The sequence below is a fragment of the Perissodus microlepis genome, chromosome 12 (assembly GCF_051167445.1).
Source record: "Perissodus microlepis isolate ML-2025 ecotype Zambia chromosome 12, ASM5116744v1, whole genome shotgun sequence".
NCBI classification, from domain to species: Eukaryota; Metazoa; Chordata; class Actinopteri; order Cichliformes; family Cichlidae; genus Perissodus; species Perissodus microlepis.
In genome coordinates, this window is record NC_140472.1 from 32,458,169 (window position 1) to 32,481,691 (window position 23,523).

General features: G+C 40.6%; 3 protein-coding genes across 3 annotated transcripts in view; 2 read left to right on the forward strand and 1 right to left on the reverse strand.

Moving 5' to 3' along the window:
• Positions 1 to 5,857, forward strand: part of LOC146376692 (stromelysin-3-like) — a 35,777-nt gene extending 29,920 nt beyond the window's left edge. The window contains exons 6-8 of the mRNA XM_084946031.1: positions 1,294 to 1,498; positions 2,199 to 2,456; positions 3,046 to 5,857. Coding sequence (XP_084802157.1) covers positions 1,294 to 1,498; positions 2,199 to 2,456; positions 3,046 to 3,170 — 588 coding nt within the window. The 3' untranslated portion in view covers positions 3,171 to 5,857. The remainder of the gene's footprint in view (positions 1 to 1,293; positions 1,499 to 2,198; positions 2,457 to 3,045) is intronic.
• A 1,080-nt stretch (positions 5,858 to 6,937) lies between these two features.
• Positions 6,938 to 13,763, forward strand: LOC146376698 (derlin-2-like). Its single transcript, XM_084946034.1, has 7 exons — positions 6,938 to 7,066; positions 9,018 to 9,083; positions 9,172 to 9,245; positions 9,351 to 9,444; positions 10,462 to 10,657; positions 10,831 to 10,921; positions 12,352 to 13,763. The coding sequence occupies exons 1-7, from the start codon at positions 6,977 to 6,979 to the stop codon at positions 12,452 to 12,454; spliced, it is 714 nt and encodes a 237-aa protein (XP_084802160.1). The 5' UTR covers positions 6,938 to 6,976; the 3' UTR covers positions 12,455 to 13,763.
• A 1,086-nt stretch (positions 13,764 to 14,849) lies between these two features.
• smarcb1a (SWI/SNF related BAF chromatin remodeling complex subunit B1a) lies at positions 14,850 to 22,655 on the reverse strand. Its single transcript, XM_084946032.1, has 9 exons — positions 22,515 to 22,655; positions 20,473 to 20,584; positions 19,860 to 19,989; positions 18,976 to 19,113; positions 18,185 to 18,312; positions 17,933 to 18,099; positions 17,659 to 17,849; positions 15,915 to 16,046; positions 14,850 to 15,313 (listed from the first exon to the last, which is right to left on the reverse strand). Exons 1-9 carry the CDS (start codon positions 22,596 to 22,598, stop codon positions 15,274 to 15,276), a joined length of 1,122 nt encoding a protein of 373 aa, XP_084802158.1. The 5' UTR covers positions 22,599 to 22,655; the 3' UTR covers positions 14,850 to 15,273.
• Positions 22,656 to 23,523: the final 868 nt, after the last annotated feature.

Here is a 23,523-nt window from a genome sequence, read left to right on the forward strand (position 1 = left end):
CAAGCGCTAATGAGCTACAGGCAAAAAGCATGAAACAATCCAGAGGTCACACACAAGAAAACGACTATGAATGGAAGGAAGAATGAACAGACGCAAGCAGCACTGCAAAGACGATGAAATGATTTGGCCAGTTGGAAGGGAAACATAGGTTCATATACTGAGGAGGGAAATTGGCTAATTGAACACAGGTGTGGCCCAAGAAGAACAAAGGTATAGTTTAAGACAAATATAGATTTCAAAATAAAGTAGAAAGTGACTAATAGAACACAGGTGAGTCTGATCAAGTTACAAAGGATGGAAAGCTGCCAAACAACAAAACAAAACAGCAAACGATCGTCAGATCATGACAGTGTATAACTGAGACTTATGTTCATGCATGCTTTCTTAAAACATTTGCATATTGCCACTGATTAATTAGCTTCTTAATAAAATGTATTAGCTTGCTAAGCTGTAGACGTCTGATAAATTATCACTATATGGACAAAATAATCAGTGTATCAACCAATGAATTATTTGGGGTATATACACAGTGGCACCTCTTGACTATTTAAAGAGCATATCTGATTTCTTTGTGTTGGTATTGCTCCAACAACAGTATAATTACTGTTGTTCCACGACCACCTAATCAACCACTAACCAATCACATTGTTGTGCTGTTTTATTTTTAGACATACTGTATATTTAGGGGCTCAGTCTGCATTAGGGAGTTCCAGCGGATAACCTACACGTGTGTTTTTAATGGGACATATGGCTTGTTTTGGGAAAACAATGGAGCTCGGTTGAGTTTTATGGGATTTTTCAACAAGCCTCATCCTGTGAATGGCATCGATTTGTGCGGTCAGGAGACGCTTATGTTGCAAAATATATTTCAAGGCTGCATGCCAGTCTGACAGTGCATGTCTTTGAAACTATACCACATTAGACATGAGTGTTTTCTTTCATCAGCCATACAAGATAAATGGGGGTCAAACACAAAAGTAATCTTTTAGTCTCGTGAGAGTTTCTCTCAGGCGAAGACCGGGAATTGTTTCCACTTCACATCACTTCTTTGTGTAAAATTTGTAACTGAGAGGATTTTCACTTATACTGAAAATCCCTGAAATTCCCTGTGATCGTTTGTGGGAATAAAAGTAGTCTTCAGCCTTACGAAGCACAAAGACCCACTTTACTTGTCTTTTCAGACAATAAAACGGCTCTTTAACACTTCATTATGTGCAGCATGAATCTCTCAAACTTTACATGTAAGCAGATGATTGCATGTGGAAATGAACATTCGATCTGTCTTTTTTCCAGCCCGATGCCTGCAGGACAGAGTTTGATGCCGTATCTATGATCCGAGGAGAGCTGTTCTTCTTTAAGTCGGGCTACGTTTGGAGGATCAGGGACGGGCATCTGGAAAGCGGTTACCCGGCACTGGCGTCCCGTCACTGGCGGGGGATTCCCAACAACATCGATGCTGCCTTTGAAGACAAGTCAGGGAATATTTGGTTCTTTCAAGGTGAGCAGTAAAGACATTTGAGCTGCTCTTAAGTGGTTTATGGTTTTATGTAAGCGCAGTTCAGGGGAACGATAATTGTACAGAAACACAGAAGTAAAGCATTCTGCCCATGTATGGGCATGTTTAAATAGATGTAAAAATGTTAATTAACATGGGTCTGTGATGTTGCTGCAGTCGAGTGTGCCAAACCACCATAGACTCCCAGAAACACTGTAAAAGCTGTTTTTAAGTGAAGTAATTATACGTATAGCTACGTATAGCTAAATAAAATAACTGTTGCTCTTATCTTGACAAACGTCAGCTGCTTGATCAGCGTCTGCTTTATGGACGGGCCAGTCAAAAAGTCTTCTGACATCCTTTTTTAAAAAACATTTAATGCCTACTAAAGTTAACTTAACCTGTCAGTGGAAGAAACAACAGGTCTGAAGTCATCATCAAGATGCGTTTAAGAAATCTCAAATGAGGTTGAAATAAGGCCAGGCTGTACTCTCATGTAATACCACACTGGACCACAAGATGGCGAAGCGTCTTAGTCAACTTGACACATAGCTCAGCATACAGCGTTCAGAATTCACGTCATACTTAACCGATTCATTTTTGTAGCTAGAAAATACATTATACCAAAAAAATGAACGTACATTAATTACAAGTCATCTTATTATATAAAAATAATATTAATTGGAGCCCACCGTCTGTGCAGGTGCAAACTACTGGGTGTTTGATGCTGAGAGGCGGATCAGGGGGCCGGAGTCCATCAGGAATTTGGGCCTGTACGAGTCTGGGATCCAGGCAGCACTGCGCTGGGGCCAGGACCCCAACTACAACACCTACTTCTTCAAGTCAGGCAGCTACTGGAGGTTCAGCCCCCAGGACAACCGAGTCGAGTCTGCCCCGCGCAGCATGCAGGACTGGATCGGCATCCCCAGCGTCGTGGACGCCGCTTTCCGAGACATCTACGGTACGTGCGCGTGTCTCTGAAATAAAATGACATTTGGAGCGCTACATGTGATTGTTGAATTAAGATGAAGGAATGTTACCATGCTATAAATATGATAATAAACTGTTTAAAATACTTTACAAGCTTGGTAAGTTTTAAAAAATAACTCAGCAGTGGTTTTAACAGCTTTTCAGCTTTGCAACAAACAATGATTTTCAGCATTAAGATAATCTGATTCAGAATCACGCTGCAGTGGGGTTTCATGTTTTACACGAGCGCTATCAGTTTATAACGATTCCTTTTGATTTCAAGCAAATCAAACTAAAAACACAAATGCATGGAGAGAGTAAGAGAGGCTGTAAGTGTAACTGTACACACAACACAACAAGGATAAATGTCATTTATGAACGACCCAGTTATCATTAAAGCTGGTGCATGTGTTCCTGTGGATGTTTTGCTCTGCACACTGCTTGTTTTCCTTGTTCTGCTGCTTCAGGTTTTCACTTGCTTATCTGACATCTGGCCAAGAGCGAGCAGCTGTTGGGCCAACGCGGGCACATTCGCAGTGGTGCTGATAAAAAATGTTTTGTTTGTGCTCTCTGTGTTTCAGGCTACGCTCACTTCATCCGAGGACGGCAGTACTGGAAATTTGACCCTGTTAACATGAACTCTTTGGAGGGCTACCCTCGCTACGTCGGCGTGGATTTCTTCGGCTGCAGAAACGGGCGATTCTGAATCTGAGGATCTTTTTGTTTTTTTGCAATGGAGTAGTCTCTCTTTTTTGTCTGTTTGGGGTTTTTTTGGAGCAAAGACATTTTTATCTTTGGAGAAAGATTCAAAGGAGATGAAAGCGTCTCCTTTGAATCTGTTTATCTTTCATTTATTGATACACAGATCAAGTACACCTTCTTCTCAGGAAAACCAAGTTGTATTCCCTCAGACTTGGCACCTCCTGTGCAGCTATACTCATATTTATTTTGCACATTTTTGTCACAGTAAGGCTGAGTTCTGGGCCCTTGTCTAACGATGTGTGCTGTGAACTGCACACTTCTCACCTCCTTTCTCTGAGCCGAAAAGTGAGATTTTGGTCCGCAGACTGTCCTACTTAGTCTGTGTTTTCCATTCCAGCAGTTGTGTGTTTTCATCATGGACGGACTTCTGCTAACCCTGTGAGGGTCTGAAGAGCGACATCAAACTTTGTACATGAGCTGCTGTAGGTGGCGATCAGAGTTTTGTTTGAACGATGTAACCCAGGAGCCACTCAGCAGGAATATCAGCGAGCAACAATTTCAGCTATGCTTCCCTTTTTTACAGACATGATTGCACATGTAGTTGATTTTCCTGCCAACCTGAGTCCCATTAACCATAATTCAAAACCACCAAATCTATAAAAAGATGGACAGCCCACCAGGTAGTCCCATTCTGAAGCCTCGAGCTGAGCATTTCTCAAAAGAACGCAATGTTACACAATCTCACAAGCGTGAACATTGATCGTCCTTTATGACTGCAGGGAAAGGTATCATTTATACCCCATGTTGTATTCTGTATGGCTTTAATTTGGCAAATGAGGCCATGAACTCATTAGGTTAAAATTATATTTGATCTAGCTTTATGTGCATCTCTTATATACAGCCTATGATCAAAACACACCCAGATGTGAGAGACTTTTGGCAGTTATGGCAAATGTAGTGTGGGCCAGATGTGTCTCAGATAGGACACAGATTTGGTTTGGGCAACATCTGGCCAGATTCACCATCACTGCTGGCCCAAAGAACATCTGTGCCAAACATTCATTGGTGTTAGATACCAAAAATATAGTGCAGATAGTATTACCATACTATTATTCATGCATTATTCAGTGAGTCCTTTCAGAACTGATGTTTTCAGACACCTGAGTCATGATGATTTATGCCACGTTTCCTTTGCACTTTATCTAATTAAAATTTTTATCTGTACGAAAACCAGAAACTTCCAAGATTATAGCATTCTAAGTTTCTAATGTTTCAAGCTCCTATTTTAATTCTTTTCCACACACCAATAGAAAGTTTTGATAAAATTAGATACACAAAAATGAATGAAACAAAAAGCCAAAGAATGAAGAATCAAAAATTAACACTGTAACCACTCGAGTTGCTTGCTTTGACAGATAGAAACCACATACCGATACACCTCCTACAGCTTTTTTCATGTCAGCCTTGCTAGAGGTGAAGCTAGCCACAACCAAAGGTAGCCATGATGTGACAGTTAGTTGGTCACTTTCAGCCAGTAATAGTTGCCATAAATAACGTTTATGTTCTTCCTTAAAGTTTGCTCAGAGGTCTTAAACTAACTCAGGTGTGAGTCACTGAATAAATATAAGAAACCCAGCTTCTCCTCTGGGTCAGAACATGTAACACCAGCAACGTTTCATCAGTGTCCGCTCCACTGCTGTTTGAGACGAGGAGGTTTTGCCTTTACTTTATATCTGAACAAGAGTTTTTCAGATACTTTTCTTCCTGGCATTAGTAAATATTTTATATGTTTTATACAGTGCGGGGTCTTTAAAAAAAGGCAGAAGAAAAGTGAATGCCATTGCTGTACATCATGTTTTGATGTCACTCTTCCAGCATGATGGTGTAAAGTTCTCACTTTCTCAGCGTGCAGGCACCTGTTGCAGGAAAAGCTGCAGGGCGCCATCTAGAGTGCAACACTGTCAACCACCTCAGAGACCGTGGTCACTCTTTGTGCCATCTTTGAAGTCATTGCATCACCATCTGTAACACGGTGCTCTTTTCTGTTTCATTAGTAAGAGGTTTGGGAATAGCAGCGGCTGTGGAGATCAACCTGGTAATAAAACATTAAAAAAAAAAATAGGATTTAAAACTAAATTTGAGCTGAAAATTTTGTTGCAGCAATAAGAAAGTTACATTTCGTCTGCACCAGAGTCATTTTCAAATACTATATTGGTGCAGTCTGAAATATTAGATATACAAAAGTGTTCGAGGATCAACCTGAGGTCAAAATCTACAATATTTAACATAAAACTGTAAAGAAAATTCTTTCCATCAATGCCGGAAAGTAAAAGCAATTCAAGGACATGAAAAACTCTGGTTGCGACTCCTCTGTAGGTCAGCACCCCCCAGGTTGAGAACCATTGCGCCATCATTTCCTCTGCTGCGTCCCGATGCAGCGCTTGAAGGCTCAGTGCAGGACACTGGCGAGTTTTAACAGCTCTCATTGTTGTTTGAATCATTTCTGCAACCCGTGAACTCTGCTTTCAAACATATTTATACACAAACAGCTTAGGAAAATGTTCCTGTATATACATGTCTTTAATATTGTTTTTAATCTTTTGTAGCCTTTGCCCTGTTCATTGAAATGTATGACCTGCGTATTGTTTTCTGTTTTTTCTAAGTTACTGAAATAAATTCATAACCTTTTTATCCGTCTGGCTCTGGGAAGATTCAAGCTCAGAAACTGATGCAGACACTTTAAAACAGAAATTCACATTCTATAAGATATATTTCTGTAAAAGTAATTAGTTTTAACCCGTAACTCAGCCTGACATTTTTGTGCTTGTGCAAGCCTTAAAAACTCCTCACAAGGATTTTAAATAATATTGCAGGAGTTTGTTTGAAGCGGCGGGCTAACGCGCCTTCTCCTCTACAAGTCAGGGATCTTGCATCACTCCAGTGAAACTCCATCTGGGAAAGACTGACCAAAAGTACAACAAACATTAGAAATTATGCTGGCAGGGTAGGGGAAGCCAAACTCTAATACTGTGTGTTTGCCAGGAATAAAGCATGATGTGGATTGCAGACCTCTGTGTCCAGTGCAAGTTTGTTGCACACCACAGAATGACATTAAATTGTTCACTTGAGCTTTCCCTGATGGTCATGTATGCTTTTATATAAAGTTATTTAAAGTTAAAGACCAGAACTGCTGAAAAAATGTCCAGAATTTGTCGACATTTCCAGGTAAAGTTATGGATTATGTAACACTTATTTACGAATAAAAATAGATAAAAAGTTTTTATCTACAATATTAAAATATACTGTAGATAAAACCAGAAATATTACTGAATCTTATTATAATATTGCAGACCTGTTTAAACTCTTTAACTTTAGTTTTTTAATTGGAAAATTGGAAAATGTGCTTTGTAGAAGTCTTTAGAGAGATATTAGTGTCATTATAAAAAAAAAACTGCCCGTCACACTTTCGGTTTAGATAACAGTCCCACATTATTCTCTTGTTAATATTACAATAATATTACAGGAATTCGTATAGCTGTTAACATAAACTTTAACTAACAAAATAAATATTAGATAAAATCTTAATAACATCACGACTCAAAGCAATTGTGTTAAAAATTTTAAAATGCATTTTTGGTCTTTAAAGCGAAGACATTGTGGTAACGGTTTGCTGTGTTGTTGGGGTGGATGGTGTTAATTGATGAGTGGATGCAATTGTCAGGTGGTGGGAGGGGGCGTGGCCTGCGCTGTTCACTCAGGGAGTAAATCATGGCTGACAGTGAGGCAGGAGCAGCAGCAGCAGCAGCAGGGATGGCTCACAGTTTCACTCAGGAGTATTTTCAGATCCCTGTGGTGACCCGAGCGTACACGACCGCCTGTGTCCTCACCACTGCTGCTGTGGTAAGAAACAAATCCTTCAACTTACAATCTGCCGATCAGAGGGGAAACCTGTTTTGTCCTCAACCTGTGCAAATTAGAGATGTTGCCTTTTGTTATTTGTTAGATTGTGAGTCTTACTCAGGAGATCTAAGCACTTGCTGCACTTTAAGTAAAAGTTATGGAAACACTTGAGTGGTAAAGTTAGGCACCTTTTAGCACACAAGTGTTGAATCTAGTTGTAGCCTCCTCATGTAGAAAGTGTCAGTGAGATCAGTGAGATCGTGGTTATATCTGAAGTACTTTATTGTTTAATATGATATGAAGTGACAGCAAGTCATGTGTAATAGAAAGTACCTGTAGTATCAGTTGATGTGTTACCACTGAACTTGGTAAATAATTTCAAAATGAAAGCAATAAAACTGTCATTTAAAAAGAAGTTCCACGCAGGCGTTTGGTGTGTCCTCTAGACAGAGGAAAGGGGAAAATATTCAAAGGAAAAGGTTAGTTACAGTGAGGTGTGTGTGACACTGGATACTAAGGAAGGAGAGAAGGACTTGTGCTGATTGGCCAAGCAGAGAGATCGAGCTGGAAAGGATGTGCAGCAGGTTAGGATGTGAGTGAAGAAAGGAGTGTGATGAGAAGATGGAGGGGGCACTCTGGGGAGCTGATGAATGAAATAAGTAGATGATTAGTAAGGAGTAAGTGAGAGGATCCTCTGTCTAGAGGATAAACCAAACACCTGCGTGGCACTTCTTTTCAAATGACAGTTTTATTGCTTTGATTTGGTCCAGATGACATACCTGTGCAGGTATAGAGAGGGTGTCTAGGGGAAAAGGAAGTGGACTTTTTGACCAGAAATGTAGAAGAAGTTTACTGTTACTGATTTTCAAGAACGAAGCAGATCTGCAGAGCTGTAGTAACTATGAGGGATAAACCTGATGAGCCACACTGTGACGATATGGGAAGGAGAGAGAAGCTAGGCTAAGGAGAGCGGTGACAATCAGCGAGTAGTAGTATGGCTACAGGCTGACAAAGAACATTACAGATGTAATGTTTGCGTCAAGAGTTTTTTATGGAGCAGTATTGAGAAGATAAGATAAGACTTTATTGATCCCACGATGGGGAATTTTTTTTGCGTTACCTCAGCTCAGGTACAGATATCAGAAGGAAATACAAATAAGTCCAACCAATGAAAAAATAAGTAAGACAATGCACTAGGTCATCAGAAGCAAGACAGAATACATGTGTGTGGATGAGAGGAAGACAGGTGTAACAGTGAAGCTGCAAGGAGTAGAGGTAGTGAAGGTAGATGAGTTTAAATACCTGGGGTCAACGGATGGTGCACAAAAGAGGTTAAGAAGAGAGTGGAGACAGGGTGGAGTGGGTGGAAACAAGTGTGAGGGGTGATTTGTGAAAGAAGGATAGCAGCAAGAGTGAAAGGGAAGGTTTACAAGATGATAGTGAGACCTGATTTGATACAATATATATGGTTTGGAGACAGTGGCACTGACCAAAAGACAGGTGGCAAAGCTGGACATGTGCAGAGCAGGGAGAGTGGATATACTCTGAGAAGATGAAGACGGAGCTGCCAGGAAAACGGGGGCACTACAGTAATGAATGATCCATGGGTTTCGTGAAGTGGGACATGTGAGGGTAAGCGTGACAGAAGCAGAAGCTACGGCTAGGATAGGATGGAGGAAGATGATTGGTTGGGGCAACCCCTAAAAGGAGCAGCTGAAAGACCAGGTATAGAACAATTATCAAAAGGTAAAAGAAGAGCAGCAAACATCTAAAAACTTTTCAACACACCTGCTGGTAAAATGCTGCCCCCTGGTGGTGGTGAAGGTTTTATTTAAATTCTGCAGAGGGTAATGACAACAAGGACTTTTTAAGTGAACTTCCAGTTAGTTATAGCGAAATATCATACAAGCTACCCAGAATTAATTAATTTTAGGCTTTTTTTACTTTTTAGCAACTTGAGTTCATCAGCCCATTTCAGCTCTACTTTAACCCAGAGCTCATCATCAGGAGATACCAGGTACCATTTACCAACTATTTAACTGAAACTTTGAGTTAATTATGTGTTATATCGTCACTGTTACACTCCTCTTCCCTCTCTTTCTCAGATATGGCGCCTGATAACCAGCTTCCTGTTCTTCGGCTCTCTTGGATTTAGTTTCGTGTTCAACATCATCTTTCTGTATCTTTTTGCCAAACACTGAAAAAATATGAAAGTTTACCGAATTGAAGCTCACATTATGGTGAAATCTGCGGCAGAGCTGAGCAGACCTTAACTGAAAGTAAGCTATCGATACTGTCGGATGCTGGAGGAAGGCTGTTTTCGGGGCAGGACGGCGGACTTTGTTTTCATGTTCCTGTTTGGAGGGATCGTGATCACTGTATCCTTTAACGTGTTTAGGCGAAGGATGAGTGATGGGTAAACAACCACAGCTATGGGATGGTATAAGATGAAGAAAATCTGGAATAAGATCCTTTGACTTTAAAAAGTGCTTTTTAGGTTCCTGGTCAAAACCAGCTAATTTAATCAGAGGATTAAAACCATGATAATGCTATGAATGATGCTCAGTGATCTTTAACAGAATAGCTCACATGGAAGCATTTTTAATTTTAAAAAGTCAAAAGTGCTGAACACAAGCTCTCTTCTCTGTCACTGAAAGTCCCACTGTATGTCGACTTGTGTAATTTGCCTGGATTGCGTGGCATCCAAACTAGTTGTGAAATCCTGCTCCCAGATTTTCCACAGATAATTTAAGACTTATTTCCACTTTGATCAGAAATGTCAGTCAGAGACTTCTGCAGACGTCTGCAGGCTCCAAGCGTGTAAAGTCAGTCGCTGTACATAGAGTGCACCTCTTTTTGATGATGTGCAGCAGTTTGCTCAGATTCCAGGTTAATGATACTGTTGTGAGTGGGTTTACCACAGACGTGTCTCTGGGTGGTTGTTAAACAGTTATTGTGCAGGTTTGTGCAGTCATGCTGTGTTTCATGGGGAGTTTGAACTGCAGGATTAATTCTGCTATAAACATGTAACATGGTTGGCTGGAATGACGGGAATGTCATCGTTTGGCTTTTATTGTGGAGGGTTTAGCATTCATTAAACAATAACATTGTCTCTACCTGCAGAGATTAGATGGAAAAACTTGTTTCTTCTTTTTGTTTAGTTTAATCAGCTACTGTGGGGTTATATTCCAGTTCTTTACACATCAGGGGTTTTATTTTAAATTTCTGAAGGCAGAAACATGCTGTCTAACTAACAGATGTATAAAACGCTGTTTCTTCAAATAAATAGCTTTCTCTCTTAAACTAAAGCTCCAACAGTTCAGGTTAGTTTGTCCTCTTAAACTTTGACTCTTGATGAATAGATGAATGTTTTTATTTAACCTGAAGTCCCGCAGCTGTTCGGTCTGTTCGCCAACATCTTCTTCCTGGGTCAGGCCTTTATCATCATGCTGGTGTATGTGTGGAGTAGAAGACATCCGCTCATACGTATGAACTTCTTCGGCCTCCTGAACTTTCAGGCCCCGTTTCTTCCCTGGGTGCTCATGGGATTTTCATTGCTGCTCGGGAACTCCATCGTGGTCGACCTGCTTGGTATGACACGACTCGAATTCTGCTCATTCATTTAACACCAGTTAACATGAATGGTTGGCAAAAGGCGCTTTTTAGGAAAAGACCGGCTGACTCAACCGATTAACTAATTCTTCCCCTTATCCGATCCAATAGTTTATTTGAAATTCGGGTGTCTGACTTTATTCTCTCCTCAGGTATCAGTGTCGGTCACATGTACTATTTCCTTGAAGATGTGTTTCCAAACCAGCCGGGAGGAAGGAAGCTGCTGATGACTCCAGAACTTCTGTAAGAACCAGTGTTTATTCAGCTGAAGTCCAACATGTGGAAACTCTTTTCTTAGAGAGATGACCAGCCGAGGCACAGTCTGAAAACTCGGTCTCAATACTGGTTATACCACCTATACACCTTTTATATTTTGCTAGGAAAATGGGAAATTGGTGCAGCAATTTATTGAAACGTGCAAATATACATGGAAATACAGCATATAAGCCAACAGTGTTTGCACAATTATAAGAAGCCTGAAAGGCAGTATTTGGAATGACCACATTTATTCTATGACAGTCTGAACTCTGTGGGGCAGCTCTCTTTTAATTTCTTTCAGTGGTCTTCAGGAATAGTTTTACAGGCTTGTTGAAGGACATCCAAATCTCTTCCTTCTGTTGTTCTCTGTCAAAATGATCCCACACTGCTTCAGTGTTGAGGTTCGGGTTCTCGGGAGGCCAAACCAAGACTGACAGTGCTCCATTATGTTTGTTTTTTTTGTTTTTTATGTCCAGGGATGCTTATACTGCACTGGCTGTGTGTTTGGGTTCATTGCCATCCTAAAAAATGAGGCTGCTGCCAATCACATGCATTTTCAGATGGTATTGCATGGTGGATCAACATCCTACTTCTGAATTCATAATTCCATAACTATTGACAAAATTCCCAACACCACTGGCTGAAATGCAGCCCAAGCCCTGACAGAGCCTCCGCCATGTTTTACAGATGGATGTACACTCTCTCTCTCTCACTCTCTCACACACACACAGTGCAGTTCTTGTGTAGTTCGGCATACCTCAGACTTTCCTTCCTGTTTCCCATTCTCAAGAATTGCTTCTCCGATGATGCTTCAGTGAACAGTAAATGATCAACTGAAGGATCAGATCTCTCAGGTCCCGTGTCAGGTCTTTGCTGTATTTTTCCAATTCCTTAAATACATGACTTTTAGGTACTGTTCATTTGTACAGTGTCCTCAGATTTTCTTTTTTTATGGACATACTGCAAACCGTGCTGAGATGTCTTTTCAGCTCTTTGGGAATCATCTTGTTAGTGAACTCTGTTTTATGCCTCCAAAACTGCAACATTTTCAGTCAAAGAGATGTGAACAAATGACGTGTTTTTGTAACAGACTGCTAGTAACAAAATGCCTAAAGATAACATTTACAATTGGTTCTTTGCTAAGTTGTCGGTTATATGTACACACAACATTGGTGCCTTAAGTTTTGTGCTTTGTTTGTGCTTGAACAATTCAGCACGTCATTGTTAAGTAACTTAGCAAACCAAAGAGAAACCTTAAAATGGTCAGGTGCACTAGACAACAGCACTTTAAAAATAAAAGAACGTCTGCCTCCTTGGAATCCAAATATGAAGAAATGTGAGGTGACTCAAGAGTTTTGCATGGTACGGTATGAGGTGAAAATGAACACAAGCATCGTTTTGTTCTCTCCTAACAGACGAGCCATGTTTGATCGGCCAGAGGACCCAGACTACCGTCCCCTCCTGGAGGAGCAGCAGCAGGGTGGAGACCTGCAGCCGAATGGGGAGCAACACAACTGAGAGCCCAGAGAGCTGTGAAAAGTCAGACACAGACCGCCACAGGACTGTAAAGCTGTATAGACTGAATATTTAGCTTTGTTCAGCGTATTGTAACCACAGAGCTTTCATTTGCCTTAACAAGAAAAAAGGACCAGAAATGGAAGAACAAGCTGAAAACTTTTAACTATGGATGGACATGGAGGGTCCACAGTTTGCTACGCCAACAGCTTTACTCTGGACAAGTGCAGGTTTTATACTTCACAGCAAACTGGTTGAGTGAGATGATGTGGATGACGAGCTCAGTCAGAGGGACGCTGTAATAAGGTCAACAGTAAGGAGACATTGGTTAAATGCCACGATTGTTTGGACTTTTTCTTACACTGATGGCAACATACCGCGTTGTCATCAGTTAATATTTCACCTCAGTCTGCTCCACACATGATGCAGGAAAAGGAGAAATGAGCACAAATATAAAAGAGCACCCAGAGTGCAACTCCCCCCGAAGGGCGAGGGATATACTGAAACATTGTTTCATGAAGTTTTTATTCCAACATGCTGATGTCAGCCTGTTTTTTTTACAGTATCATGGCATCAGCCTGTTGTAGCATCATTGTGACGTTGCAAGCGTCATGTTGAAAAAATAAAAAGCCTGTTGCACAGCTCTCTCCGTGCCCTTTCATATGATATATTACTCGATATGGTTTCTTCTCAGCTCGCATTGTTATTGGTATCTACCATCACACAAAATTCGAAAATTATATGATGAACACGAGACTGCTAACAGACAAACACATGGAACCGATTACATAAATTAAAAAAAAGTAGGAAAAACTCTGTTACAATACTGCAAATAAATTAGGAAAATGCCAATAATTCTTTTTAAAGTTTGTTTTTGTTATTTTACCAATAAATACCAATTCAGTGAATTTCTGATCTTGGCTTTATTCTTTTTATAGTTGGGAAAGCTGATTTTGAGTCCAGCGTACTCCGCACACACGTTTAATGACAACATCTCTTACCGATGTCCAGTCTTTATTGAAAAAAAGGCTCCAAAACAAACTTGCATTGGTGCCTACATGCAAGCTTAATGTTCTAAACATTACCTGAGCTGATTTCTAGGAGGAGAAAATGGATGGTCGAGAATTGTTAAATAATCTTTTGAGCTAAACAAAAATGAAAACACTGTTGATCAAGAGAAAAACGATCTAGATCAAGGGTGTCGCACGCATTTAGGCCACATACAGCCTCATTCCGTTTTAAGGCCAGGTAAAACAAATGCATACGAGGAAAAGCTGTAAAACTTTAAATAAAGCCAGAAGTTAAAAATCTATGCACTCTTTCATATTTTCCAAAGCCGTTCAGTGGGCCGGATTGGCGTCTTTGACAGTTAGATTCTGTTCCCCAGTCCTTATGTTTGACACCCCTTTAGCAGGCTGGTTCTGGCCCCTGTCAAATCTGTAATTTGAACTGTGAAGCATCTTGATTTTGACCTCCTGCTTTCGTTTTATTAAGCAGATGTGTAATCTCAGGTGAGGACGAAGTGAAAGGAGCAGGACTGACCCGTAACTCTGCTCTCTGCTTTTCTGCTGCTGCCTGACTGAACTGCCGACGGCCTGAAAGCCGCCTGCACACGCTGCACTTTCACCCACCGCCTTTGTGACTCAAACACTGGGAACAAAATGGAAACTGCTTAGCACAACAACACAGCAACAAGCCTCAGTGGGACCCCGACAACAAAACAAGCACTTCATCATCTTGTGCAACAGTGCTGCTCGTAAGTATCAAGTCAAAACTGGGGTCAGACTGTTTTTTGGTTTGAATTTTGTGTTTACAGTAGGGTTTTTTTAAGCTTTCCACATGAAAGGACATTTGGGGAATAATTCATAAATCTCCAAATTAATTTTTTTAATTGAATTTTATGGGGGTTTTTTGGAGGGGGGGATTCATGGATAGAAACTCCAAACATTAAGTGTTACGTACATAATCTATGTTATGCAGCCGTCCTGGCTAGACAAGCCCACGACCATCTAGGAGGCCTCCAGGAGAGGCCTTAAAACCATGACTGGAAAACATTTAAGCTACAGTCAATTTGAACTGATTGATAGGGAATTTTTTAGGAATTCTTTTTTGGGGCGGGAGACTGGCACCATTCGGCTCCTTTTACCCCTGAAACTCTCCAACAGAGAGCATGCAGGACCCACAGAGCCACAATAAAGACATAAATGAGAAGCATGTTGACTTTTTAAGAAGCTGTAATGATCCTTTAAACGATCGCTTGCTCCATCTTTTTAAGGGGACTCAATTAAAGCTGATGCCTGGGAAATTTCAGCTTTATATAAACCTACAACAAAATAACTTGATTTAATAGCAATAACAGCAGCAAACTCACTGATAAACTAAACAGAATACCAAGTGCTTTATTGTTTTTTTGTCTTTTTTATTACTATTTTTTAAGAATTATTAAAATGTACAAAAAAAGACAAACACAACATAATATATTATCTGAGACTGGTGGGGTGTGTGTTTCCCTCCCTCTGTGGTCAGGTAAAGACAGTCAGTGGTCAAAGTGAGAGAGCAGCTTCTCCACGCTGAGTGTCAAAGGGAAACACAAAGGAGGCGGATTTCCTACCAGGGTCTTTGCCAAACCGAACAGAATATCAATATTAATCATAAAAAATAACAACAACATGGGGAACAGCTGACGGAGGTCCGGGCAGAGCAGGAAAACCCTCCATCCTGTGACGAAGGAGCTTCTTCGCGGCCGATGTTGCAAACTGAGATGATGTCATACCGCGATGGTATGAGCGCCGTTCCAGTAGGGGGCACCAGTGCTGCTTTGTTTACCACGCAGGGGCCGTGTTCGCGAGTCGCCTCATTCGCCTGTGCAGCAAAGAAGAACAGAGCATCAGTGGAGGCATCCAAAAAGGTTTTCTGTTTAATCCACACTTCTTTTTCTCAAAACAGAGAAATAAAATATTCACATTTAGAATAATTTGGCTGAAATTCAACCATCGGTGAAAAGTTTTTCAAGCAAGACACTCGAAGACAAACGTGAGGGTTAAAGCGACCTTGTATTCATGTAAGAAACCACCATTAAAAGCTGGGACCGTTAACGGCTGCAAGATATTCTTAACAAGTTAAAATGTAAAAAATAAATAAATAAATACTAGCATTTAACCTTTGCTAAGTTTTAATGGAAAAACTACGCTCAACATCAGGACTTCTGATTCCTCTCTGGATCATTTGGTGTTTTGGTTTAATCCCTGAGGTGTTTTTTTCAGGCTGATGCTGGCCAACGTTAGCCTGCATGATAACAGGGACAGAATCCAAACTATCGGATGTAGTGATGTCTCGTTTTCAGTTGATGAGGTTGGATCATTCATCCACGTTCTGGAGTTTATTTGATTCAGTTTATCAGCTGACTCCTTTTTTCTCTCTCCAGCTAATCAAATAATGATTTAAAATAACAGGCCACACCCACCTTGTGTTTCTGTCCTGGTCTCTGATCTTCTTCTCCATCTCTGCGTCTGTCAGCGTCTCCAGCAGGGGGCACCACTGGTCAGCATCACCTGTGTTTCTGATTGCTATCTCCACTGTGGGCAGAGGGTTTTCACTGCAAAAGAAAAACCAACAGAGACTTTAATTCAGTTTCCTTTACTAAAACGACCGCTTCCTGCTGCAGCTCACACTGTGGTGTCATTGAGTTTAAATGTTTTCCAGTCATGAGGTTCAAAGACGAGTACCGGACACAGTTTCCGTTACACCAATTAAATAAAGTTTTCTGCAGCTACGATGTTTGTCATGTTTTTGATCATGAAACAAATAACATTCCTGACTTTGCAGATATTTTAAAAACATCACAAGAAATCGAAAACTGATGTAGAAACAAGCGTGAGAAGATGAGGCACCGAAACGGCCTGAACTCATGTTTTTGTAACTTGACCGCCGTCGTGAGCAAACGCTGGCAGAAGCAGCTCGTTACCACACTCCCTGATGCTGAACTCTGTTCAGTGTGACTCTTCTTTGCACTGTTTGCAGTGAAAACACTTCATCATTCACTCTTCGTTGCCATGAAAGAAGCAGCAAAACAAACGGTCCTAAAGTAGTTCTTCCACAGCTGAAGTCCAGCTGTGACAGAGATCAGCGCTGCCGTCTGGGTTTCAAACATTTCATCACTTCTCGTCTGACGGCAGCAGACAGGCGGCGACATTTCAGCCGAGGGCAGAGGAAACGCACCCACCCAAAGAGACCCGAATCCAAAACCCTTCCACTTCTGACCGGTCAAAGGTCGCAGCCAGATGGCCACTGCACCAACAGCAAACACACACCCAAAAATTTCAACACTATCTGCTGCTCGGGGTTTCTGCAAGCTCAGAGTTTAACTAAAGACTTTCAAATATCAGAAAATAAATGTAATACTTGTAAAGATGATAACTCATGAATTCACCCAAACTCATCCAGTAAGTGCACATCGTTGCTGTGCAGGGTTCCTAGCATTCAACTGCACAAAATAACACTGTTGAAAGGGTACGCATACATTTTGGCCACGAGCTGCAGGCAGCCTGGATACCACATTATCAAGGAAGTCCTCAATTTCACGTGTCAGTGTTTGGGGAATTTTGTTCACTGCTCCTCTGGATTTAAGGAAATTTAACTGTCAGGAGGTCATAAAATGACACTACAGCCTATAACATAGTATAACATCTTGTTATTGTTTTTCCCATAAATTGTATTAAATGACATACCAATTAAATTTTGAAGGAAAGGTGCCGTTTTATCAGCACACTATAGTCTTTTCAGCTTTATATTATGTTTTCTGCACATTTCCACCTCTATATTTTTTATCCTTTGACTTAACTACAGCAGCTTTGCATGAGTCACATACTGACTCAGTCTGAAGCCTCACAGGGGATACTTATACATACCTCAGGGTTCTGTAAGTAATTAATAAGTAAAGAAAGGCATATCCTTATCTCCTGAACTGGATTGAAATCATCTTTAAATCCAAGTCGGGTGAATTGGCGTTTACAACATTTAGCTTTCAATGAAGGCTCTGTGATGAAACGCCTCACATCCTCAGCTCATGGATGCGTAATGTTCAGCAGATTAAAATCATTTTATCAAACTATTAGACAGATATTTATTAAATACCAAAACTAATTATTTCTCCAACAAATCTTCTGTTGCTTTCTCGCCTTGCTTAGACTGCCTCTGTGATCCCGTACCTGAAGGCGTACGTCCTCTGGTGCCAGCTCAGCTGACCGCGGATGCTGTAGGCGATGGTAGTGACAAACTCCCCGCCGAGGCCGAGCTCAGAGCAAAGCTTCAGGGCAAACTTCTCTGGAGAGTTCTCCCTCTCAGACATGTCCCACTCAAACTGGTCCACCAGAGAGATGTTCCCAACGTGGATGTTAAGCTGGAACAAGAAGAGAAGAAGACTGGGTAAACTTTTCTGTGCTACAGGTATGAACATGTCCGTTTACGTGGAGTGAGCATCACCTTGATGATCACCCTCTGGTCCGTCTGGTCCTCCAGGAGGCTGTCTGTCGGATAAGACTCGATCTGCTGTCGGATGGCGGAGGCGATGGCGGGGACGAAGGCCAGCGGGTTGAGGTCCAAGTCGTCACACAGGATCTCAGCGAACATCTCAGGTGAAATGAGCTTCTCTGTAAATTCCAGGAAAGGAGAACGAGTTTATAGTCTCGTGCTGACTTATTAAATTTCCAAGCTGAGAGGATGTGGTGACGTTACCATTCATATTCCAGGTGAACGCATCCCTGAGCTTCTGCCCCTCAATCTCCATGTCCAGGCGGATCGGAACGAGGACTTCGGACTGAGTGGCATTTTCATGGATCACTGCTGGATCGTGGTCATCAAAGCTGGGAAAGAACCACCCCAAGAAATAAGAAATTATAACCAAAAAAAAATAAAAATCAACAGTTAAATATCCGGATGGTCTGAAAGATATAAATGATAGAATTTATTTTATTTTTAAATATAAAACTTTTATCTGTAAGTTAGTCTTTGCTCTAAAATTTAGTTCGTTAGATCTGCTTCTGTGTGCAACGTCATCAAGCACTGAAGATGCAAATTCAATATTATTAGAAATTATTCATAACAGATATTAAAATAAGAAAACTTTTTCATTAAATATAACAAAACTTTAAACAGAAAAATCACCCTTCTTATCCTTGCTAAAAGAGAAGATGTGTTGCTCTTTTCATCAATCGGCACAAGTCAAATGTACCAAAAATAAAAAGAAATGCATGTTTTCACATTATTGGAAATACATTATTTAAAATCTGTTTTAATCTGTCTCACAATTATTTATTTGTGTTTATTTATGTTCCTTTTTAAATGACCTGTATTTGACAGATACAATCAAAGATATTAAGAAGGAATCCCATTATTATTATTATTAAAACGTAGAAACTTAACCAGAGATCCACAGTATAACATCTTCTACTGGAGAGAATGTGTGTTGACTTTCGTGCACTGCAACACTAAATGCTCTTCAGTCTCTCCAACAGCTTGATGCTCACCACAGGGGGAAGGTCCTCTTCTTGTCCCGGCCCAGTCGGCTGCGGTTGATGGTGGTGGAGCAGGGCACGGCGTCCAGATGATGGGAACTGTTGGGCAGCGTGGGAACCCACTGACTGTTCCTCTTTGCCTTCTGTTCCCTGGCGGGAGACAAACACAGAGAGATTAGGATCTAAAGTAAATAAAGTGCGATGTTATGTATTTAATGGAGTCTCTGGAATTGACTCCTATCCGCGAGGCCTGGAAAGGGTTAGCCTAAATGGAGCTTTAGGACTCGACTGTCCTTGAGGCCTTTTAGCAGACAAAACAAATGACAGCTCTAGCTCCTTGTTGACTACATTTTCTTATCTGCAGGGTTGAGGCAGGAGGTGGTGTATGAAACTCTGCAAGAGCACAGCTTCACAAGTGGATCAGCATACCTGGTGCAGCACATCTTTATAAAAACGCAGCAAAAACCAGTGAAAAAGCTAATATGACAGAAGTGCCAGCACTTCCTCTAACAGCCACTTTAGGATGGCTTCAAAAGTGAATCAGTCAAAAGATTATCATGTTAAAAGAATAAGCTAGCATGTTTACAGCTAGTGTTCTTGGTCTCTCCAGATAGCTTCTCCTCCTGTTTGTAAGGTTAGTCTCTGAACTGGACCGCTCTCCTCTCCTCTTTTAATGCAATTGTTTGTCGTTTCCTTAATAGATATTAAGGTGTTATTCACACATTTATGTATTTATGTCCACACGATTCACCCAAAACATAATCTATATTTTTGTGTTATTATCTACGTGACTGAAAACAGATCTCTCATCTCTAACAAATAAATAATTAAAATTATAATGACACACAGTAGGGGATGTTGTCCTGTTTTGTAAATTTTATAAGTAATGGGGGTACCTGAGGTAGGCGGGAGGCTCAGTGCTGATAGAAACCGCTTTGTACTTTTCGTCATTTCCTTCAAGAATCTCCTCGACCTCAGAAGCCTTCAGCAGGGTCACGCTGGTGGCCAGCTGAGTGTAGCCATGATCTGAATGAGAAGAAAGAGGTAGTTCAAATCAACAAAGAAACAGCAGCCAATGGACTGAAGGTGAGATTGAGCGGAACAAATAAAACAATGTGTCAGATTACATAACCTTCACCACATCTGTAAATAAAAAAGATTAAAATCTGTAATTCTGCAAAAGCAAACAGATGAACATGAACACTTCTGACATTTAAATGAGTTATTGTTGGAAAACTGTCACCATCAACGTACTGGTCCTGTCATAAATCCTTTTGTGGGCAAAATCACGTTCAATGCAAGAAAGATTAAATGACATAAGTGTCACTTTATTTCAGTTTAGACAAATTATGAGTGCTGTGAGAATAAAATAAAATGTAAGCAGAAGTTCAGCTTCGTTGACTCAGACTCTTTGTGTTCTACCTCTTCAGTGCCCCCTGCTGAACTACAAGCAATTTCTGTATAAATCTGGAAAGACCCTCAGAGGAAACAGAGCTTTTCTCTACTGACCGTGTGATGACTCCACGATTTTCTTTCGTTCTTCTACCGACGCCAGTTTTCTCCATAATGACGGGTACCTTTTATACAAGGAGCCTCTAAACATGCGAAGGTAGTTTCCCACCTGGACAAACAAAGACACGGACAAGGAGATCATGAAGAGAATCTCAATAACAAGTTCTCACATTTAGGTAATTTCTTACTATAAAAAAAATAGTTTTTTTGTATTGTTGTGTATTTTGTATATTTTATACTTTTTAATGGGGAATATATTCCATATAGGTGTCTTCGGGTTGTTCATATGCCAAAGTAAAGCCAAACCAAAAGAGATTCAGGCCTCATTATTGCTGAACAGTGCAAAAGTAAATATAGCAGCAGGAAACAGCAGGACTGTTTCGATTTATTCTCCAACCAGAAACCACAGGTAGAAATAATGATGCTCTCTCACTCTGCATAACATGGAGGTGTATATGTATGTTACTGGGATTTGTAATGGCATGCTTCCTACGTCTGCAGATGTTTTTATTTTTATTTTTTGTTTATAAACAGGAATTGGCTCATGTGTGCCAGAACCTAAAAGGAAGTGTAAAACACAGCAAGGCAGCAATATGGTGATATATGATATTGACAACTAATACATGTTTTGCATTAAAATAATTTAAAACCACTGTTAAATTAACCAACAATATGTTGGTTAATGGCTAACAAAGGAATAGATAACAGAGACTGTCTTGATGCATGCTCAATCATCCAGGTAAGTAGATCCCAAAAGGTTGATTCTGTTCAACTGGACGTAGCGTTTTCAGTGGGAGACACATTTCGTCACTGACCTCACAGCCCATTGTTCATTCAGTGGGCTGATTTTAGTTATTGTGCAAATGTGCCGTTTATACGTTTGGGGAAACCTGCAGTCAGCTGAGACTGAAGAAGTCACTTGGATGAGTGACGAAACATTTCTCCAACTAAAAACACTACGTCCAGATGAACAGAATCAACCTTTTGAGACATAACAGAGACAGTATTCGTTTGATAAACACAATTTTTTTTCAGCAACAGATTCCTTCAACCTCGCTGTCTGAGGGAACGTTACAGGAGGTCATTCCTTCCTGCTGCTAACACACATATGACAACTCAATTTCCCTCTGGGATTAATAAAGTCTCTCTGATTCTCATTGTGAAATGCAATCATTAAATGAAATGACAGCCCCATTCTGTCATATTAGTCACCAAACTGTCATGATCCCTAAATATGTAAATATTAAATTCAATCAGGACTATTGATTGACTGACAATTAGTAGTTACACCATTTCTCTGGATATTTTTTTTTGTCATTTATGCCCTCCATTTGTGCCAGGAAAACAAATATGCATTATCAACAGCTGCTTTTTTTCAGCCTACAATGTGCATGTTAAAAACACGTTTTTAAAGGCCAGTGAAGTGCTGCTTGTTTCATGAATGCAGAAAAATCTTAAGCTTCCAGAACAAGCTTGCAACTGTTCATGAAGATGTTTCTAGCTAAAAGCTGGAAAGGTAGGATGTAGGAAAGTACTGGAAAACACCTGCCCTGCCAACAATGAGCCCTACAATTTTACAACGGTGCGACGTTCATTTAAGCTACGTAACTCCGAACAGACCAACAAACCCGTAAGGACACTGTGAAGTGCCAGGCGATACACCATCTTGAATTACAGACCCAGAAACGACACAAATCGAGTAAAATTATCTCTTTTGTTATATTAAACACCGCTAACTACCCAGCTGATTACTAGCAGTTCGGGAGCAGAAACCGAGCAAACATCCGGGTGCAAGTTTTCAAGTTAAATGTCAATCTGAAACACCAGAACATAGGTGGACTTTCTTCCCCGGTGGTAAGGTTCTAAAATTATTTAGCAACAGATCTGAAATCAATGAATGAGCTTCAGCGCTACTGGCGTCGTTAGCTAAACTATGCTAGGCTAAGCTAACGGATTGGCCACCAGATTAAACGAGGCATTATCCGTTCAAACACGTAAATATTTACAACAACAGACTGTCGAATACGTTAAATACTGACCTCCGATCCGATCATGTAATAGTCTCCATCCTCCTCGAGCTGAAATTTTACCGGTTTTTGTCCAAACGTTTTGCTCAGCGCCATACTGAAATAACAAAGCTCTGTGCCACTGCGCAGGCGCACGTGACGACGAGCTCGTTCTGTCCCAGTTAGATGACGTAGAACATACGCGTCGAGTAGCCTATTTGAATTTTTTTGTTTAGTGAGACAGTTTAAACAGCTCAGTTTAGGTGTCACCGCATCGCAAATCATCCCAAAAACACAAAAATAAAATAATATTTTCCATTGACATGCTATGAAAATGCTACATTTTACAAAAGAATACCCTAAATATGACCATGCTAATAATCATACCTCCTGTATCTTACACAGGAGTTCATCTTTAGCATTTTTGAGTGTGTTAAACAGCTTTATGTCATCAGTCCATGATTTCCAGTTTGAGGTGACACATGTAGAAGGCACTCAGGTGTGTCTCAACAAAGAGGACACAAACACCTCATACTTGCTGTCAGCATGGTGGTGGAGGGCTAATGACTTAGGCTAGTTTTGCTACCACGGGCCCAGGGCCCCTTACAGTCTTTGAGTCAACCATTAACTCCTCTGTATGAAATGCCATCTTTGCACAGCAGCAAATCTACAACACAATGGCTGAAAAAGGAAAGAATCAAGGGGTTGCAACGGCTCAGGCCACACCTCAACCTGACTGAAATGCTGTGGTGGGAACTTAAGAAAGTTATAAAAAATTCCTTCACAATGTGAGAGATGGATAGTGATTTAGGAGATAAGGTCTTAAAGTTATCGCTGCTACAGGTGTTTCTACAAGTTACTGAACAATAGCATGTGCTTAGTTTTTCCACACAGTGCTTCTGGATTTCGGCTTCATTATTGTTAAATAGAATTTGACATGATGTAATATGTCGGTCATCAAAAGCTCTATTTACCTCAAGTTTAATACCCAGTAAGGGCCAGATCAGTTTTATGTTCCGATACCTAAAAATCGACCAAGTAT

Bases quoted from the DNA above. Each gene is read 5' to 3' on its own strand.
- LOC146376698 (XM_084946034.1), top strand. From the start codon at position 6,977: ATGGCTCACAGTTTCACTCAGGAGTATTTTCAGATCCCTGTGGTGACC. The intron at 7,067-9,017 runs GTAAGAAACAAA...TTTACTTTTTAG, and splicing joins TCCTCACCACTGCTGCTGTG to CAACTTGAGTTCATCAGCCC. The intron at 9,246-9,350 runs GTATCTTTTTGC...ACTGAAAGTAAG, and splicing joins GTGTTCAACATCATCTTTCT to CTATCGATACTGTCGGATGC.
- smarcb1a (XM_084946032.1), bottom strand. From the start codon at position 22,598: ATGGCGCTGAGCAAAACGTTTGGACAAAAACCGGTAAAATTTCAGCTC. The intron at 17,850-17,932 runs GTGATGCTCACT...TTCTTGTTCCAG, and splicing joins ACCAGAGGGTGATCATCAAG to CTTAACATCCACGTTGGGAA. The intron at 15,314-15,914 runs GTGGGTGTGGCC...TTTGCTGCACAG, and splicing joins GACCAGGACAGAAACACAAG to GCGAATGAGGCGACTCGCGA.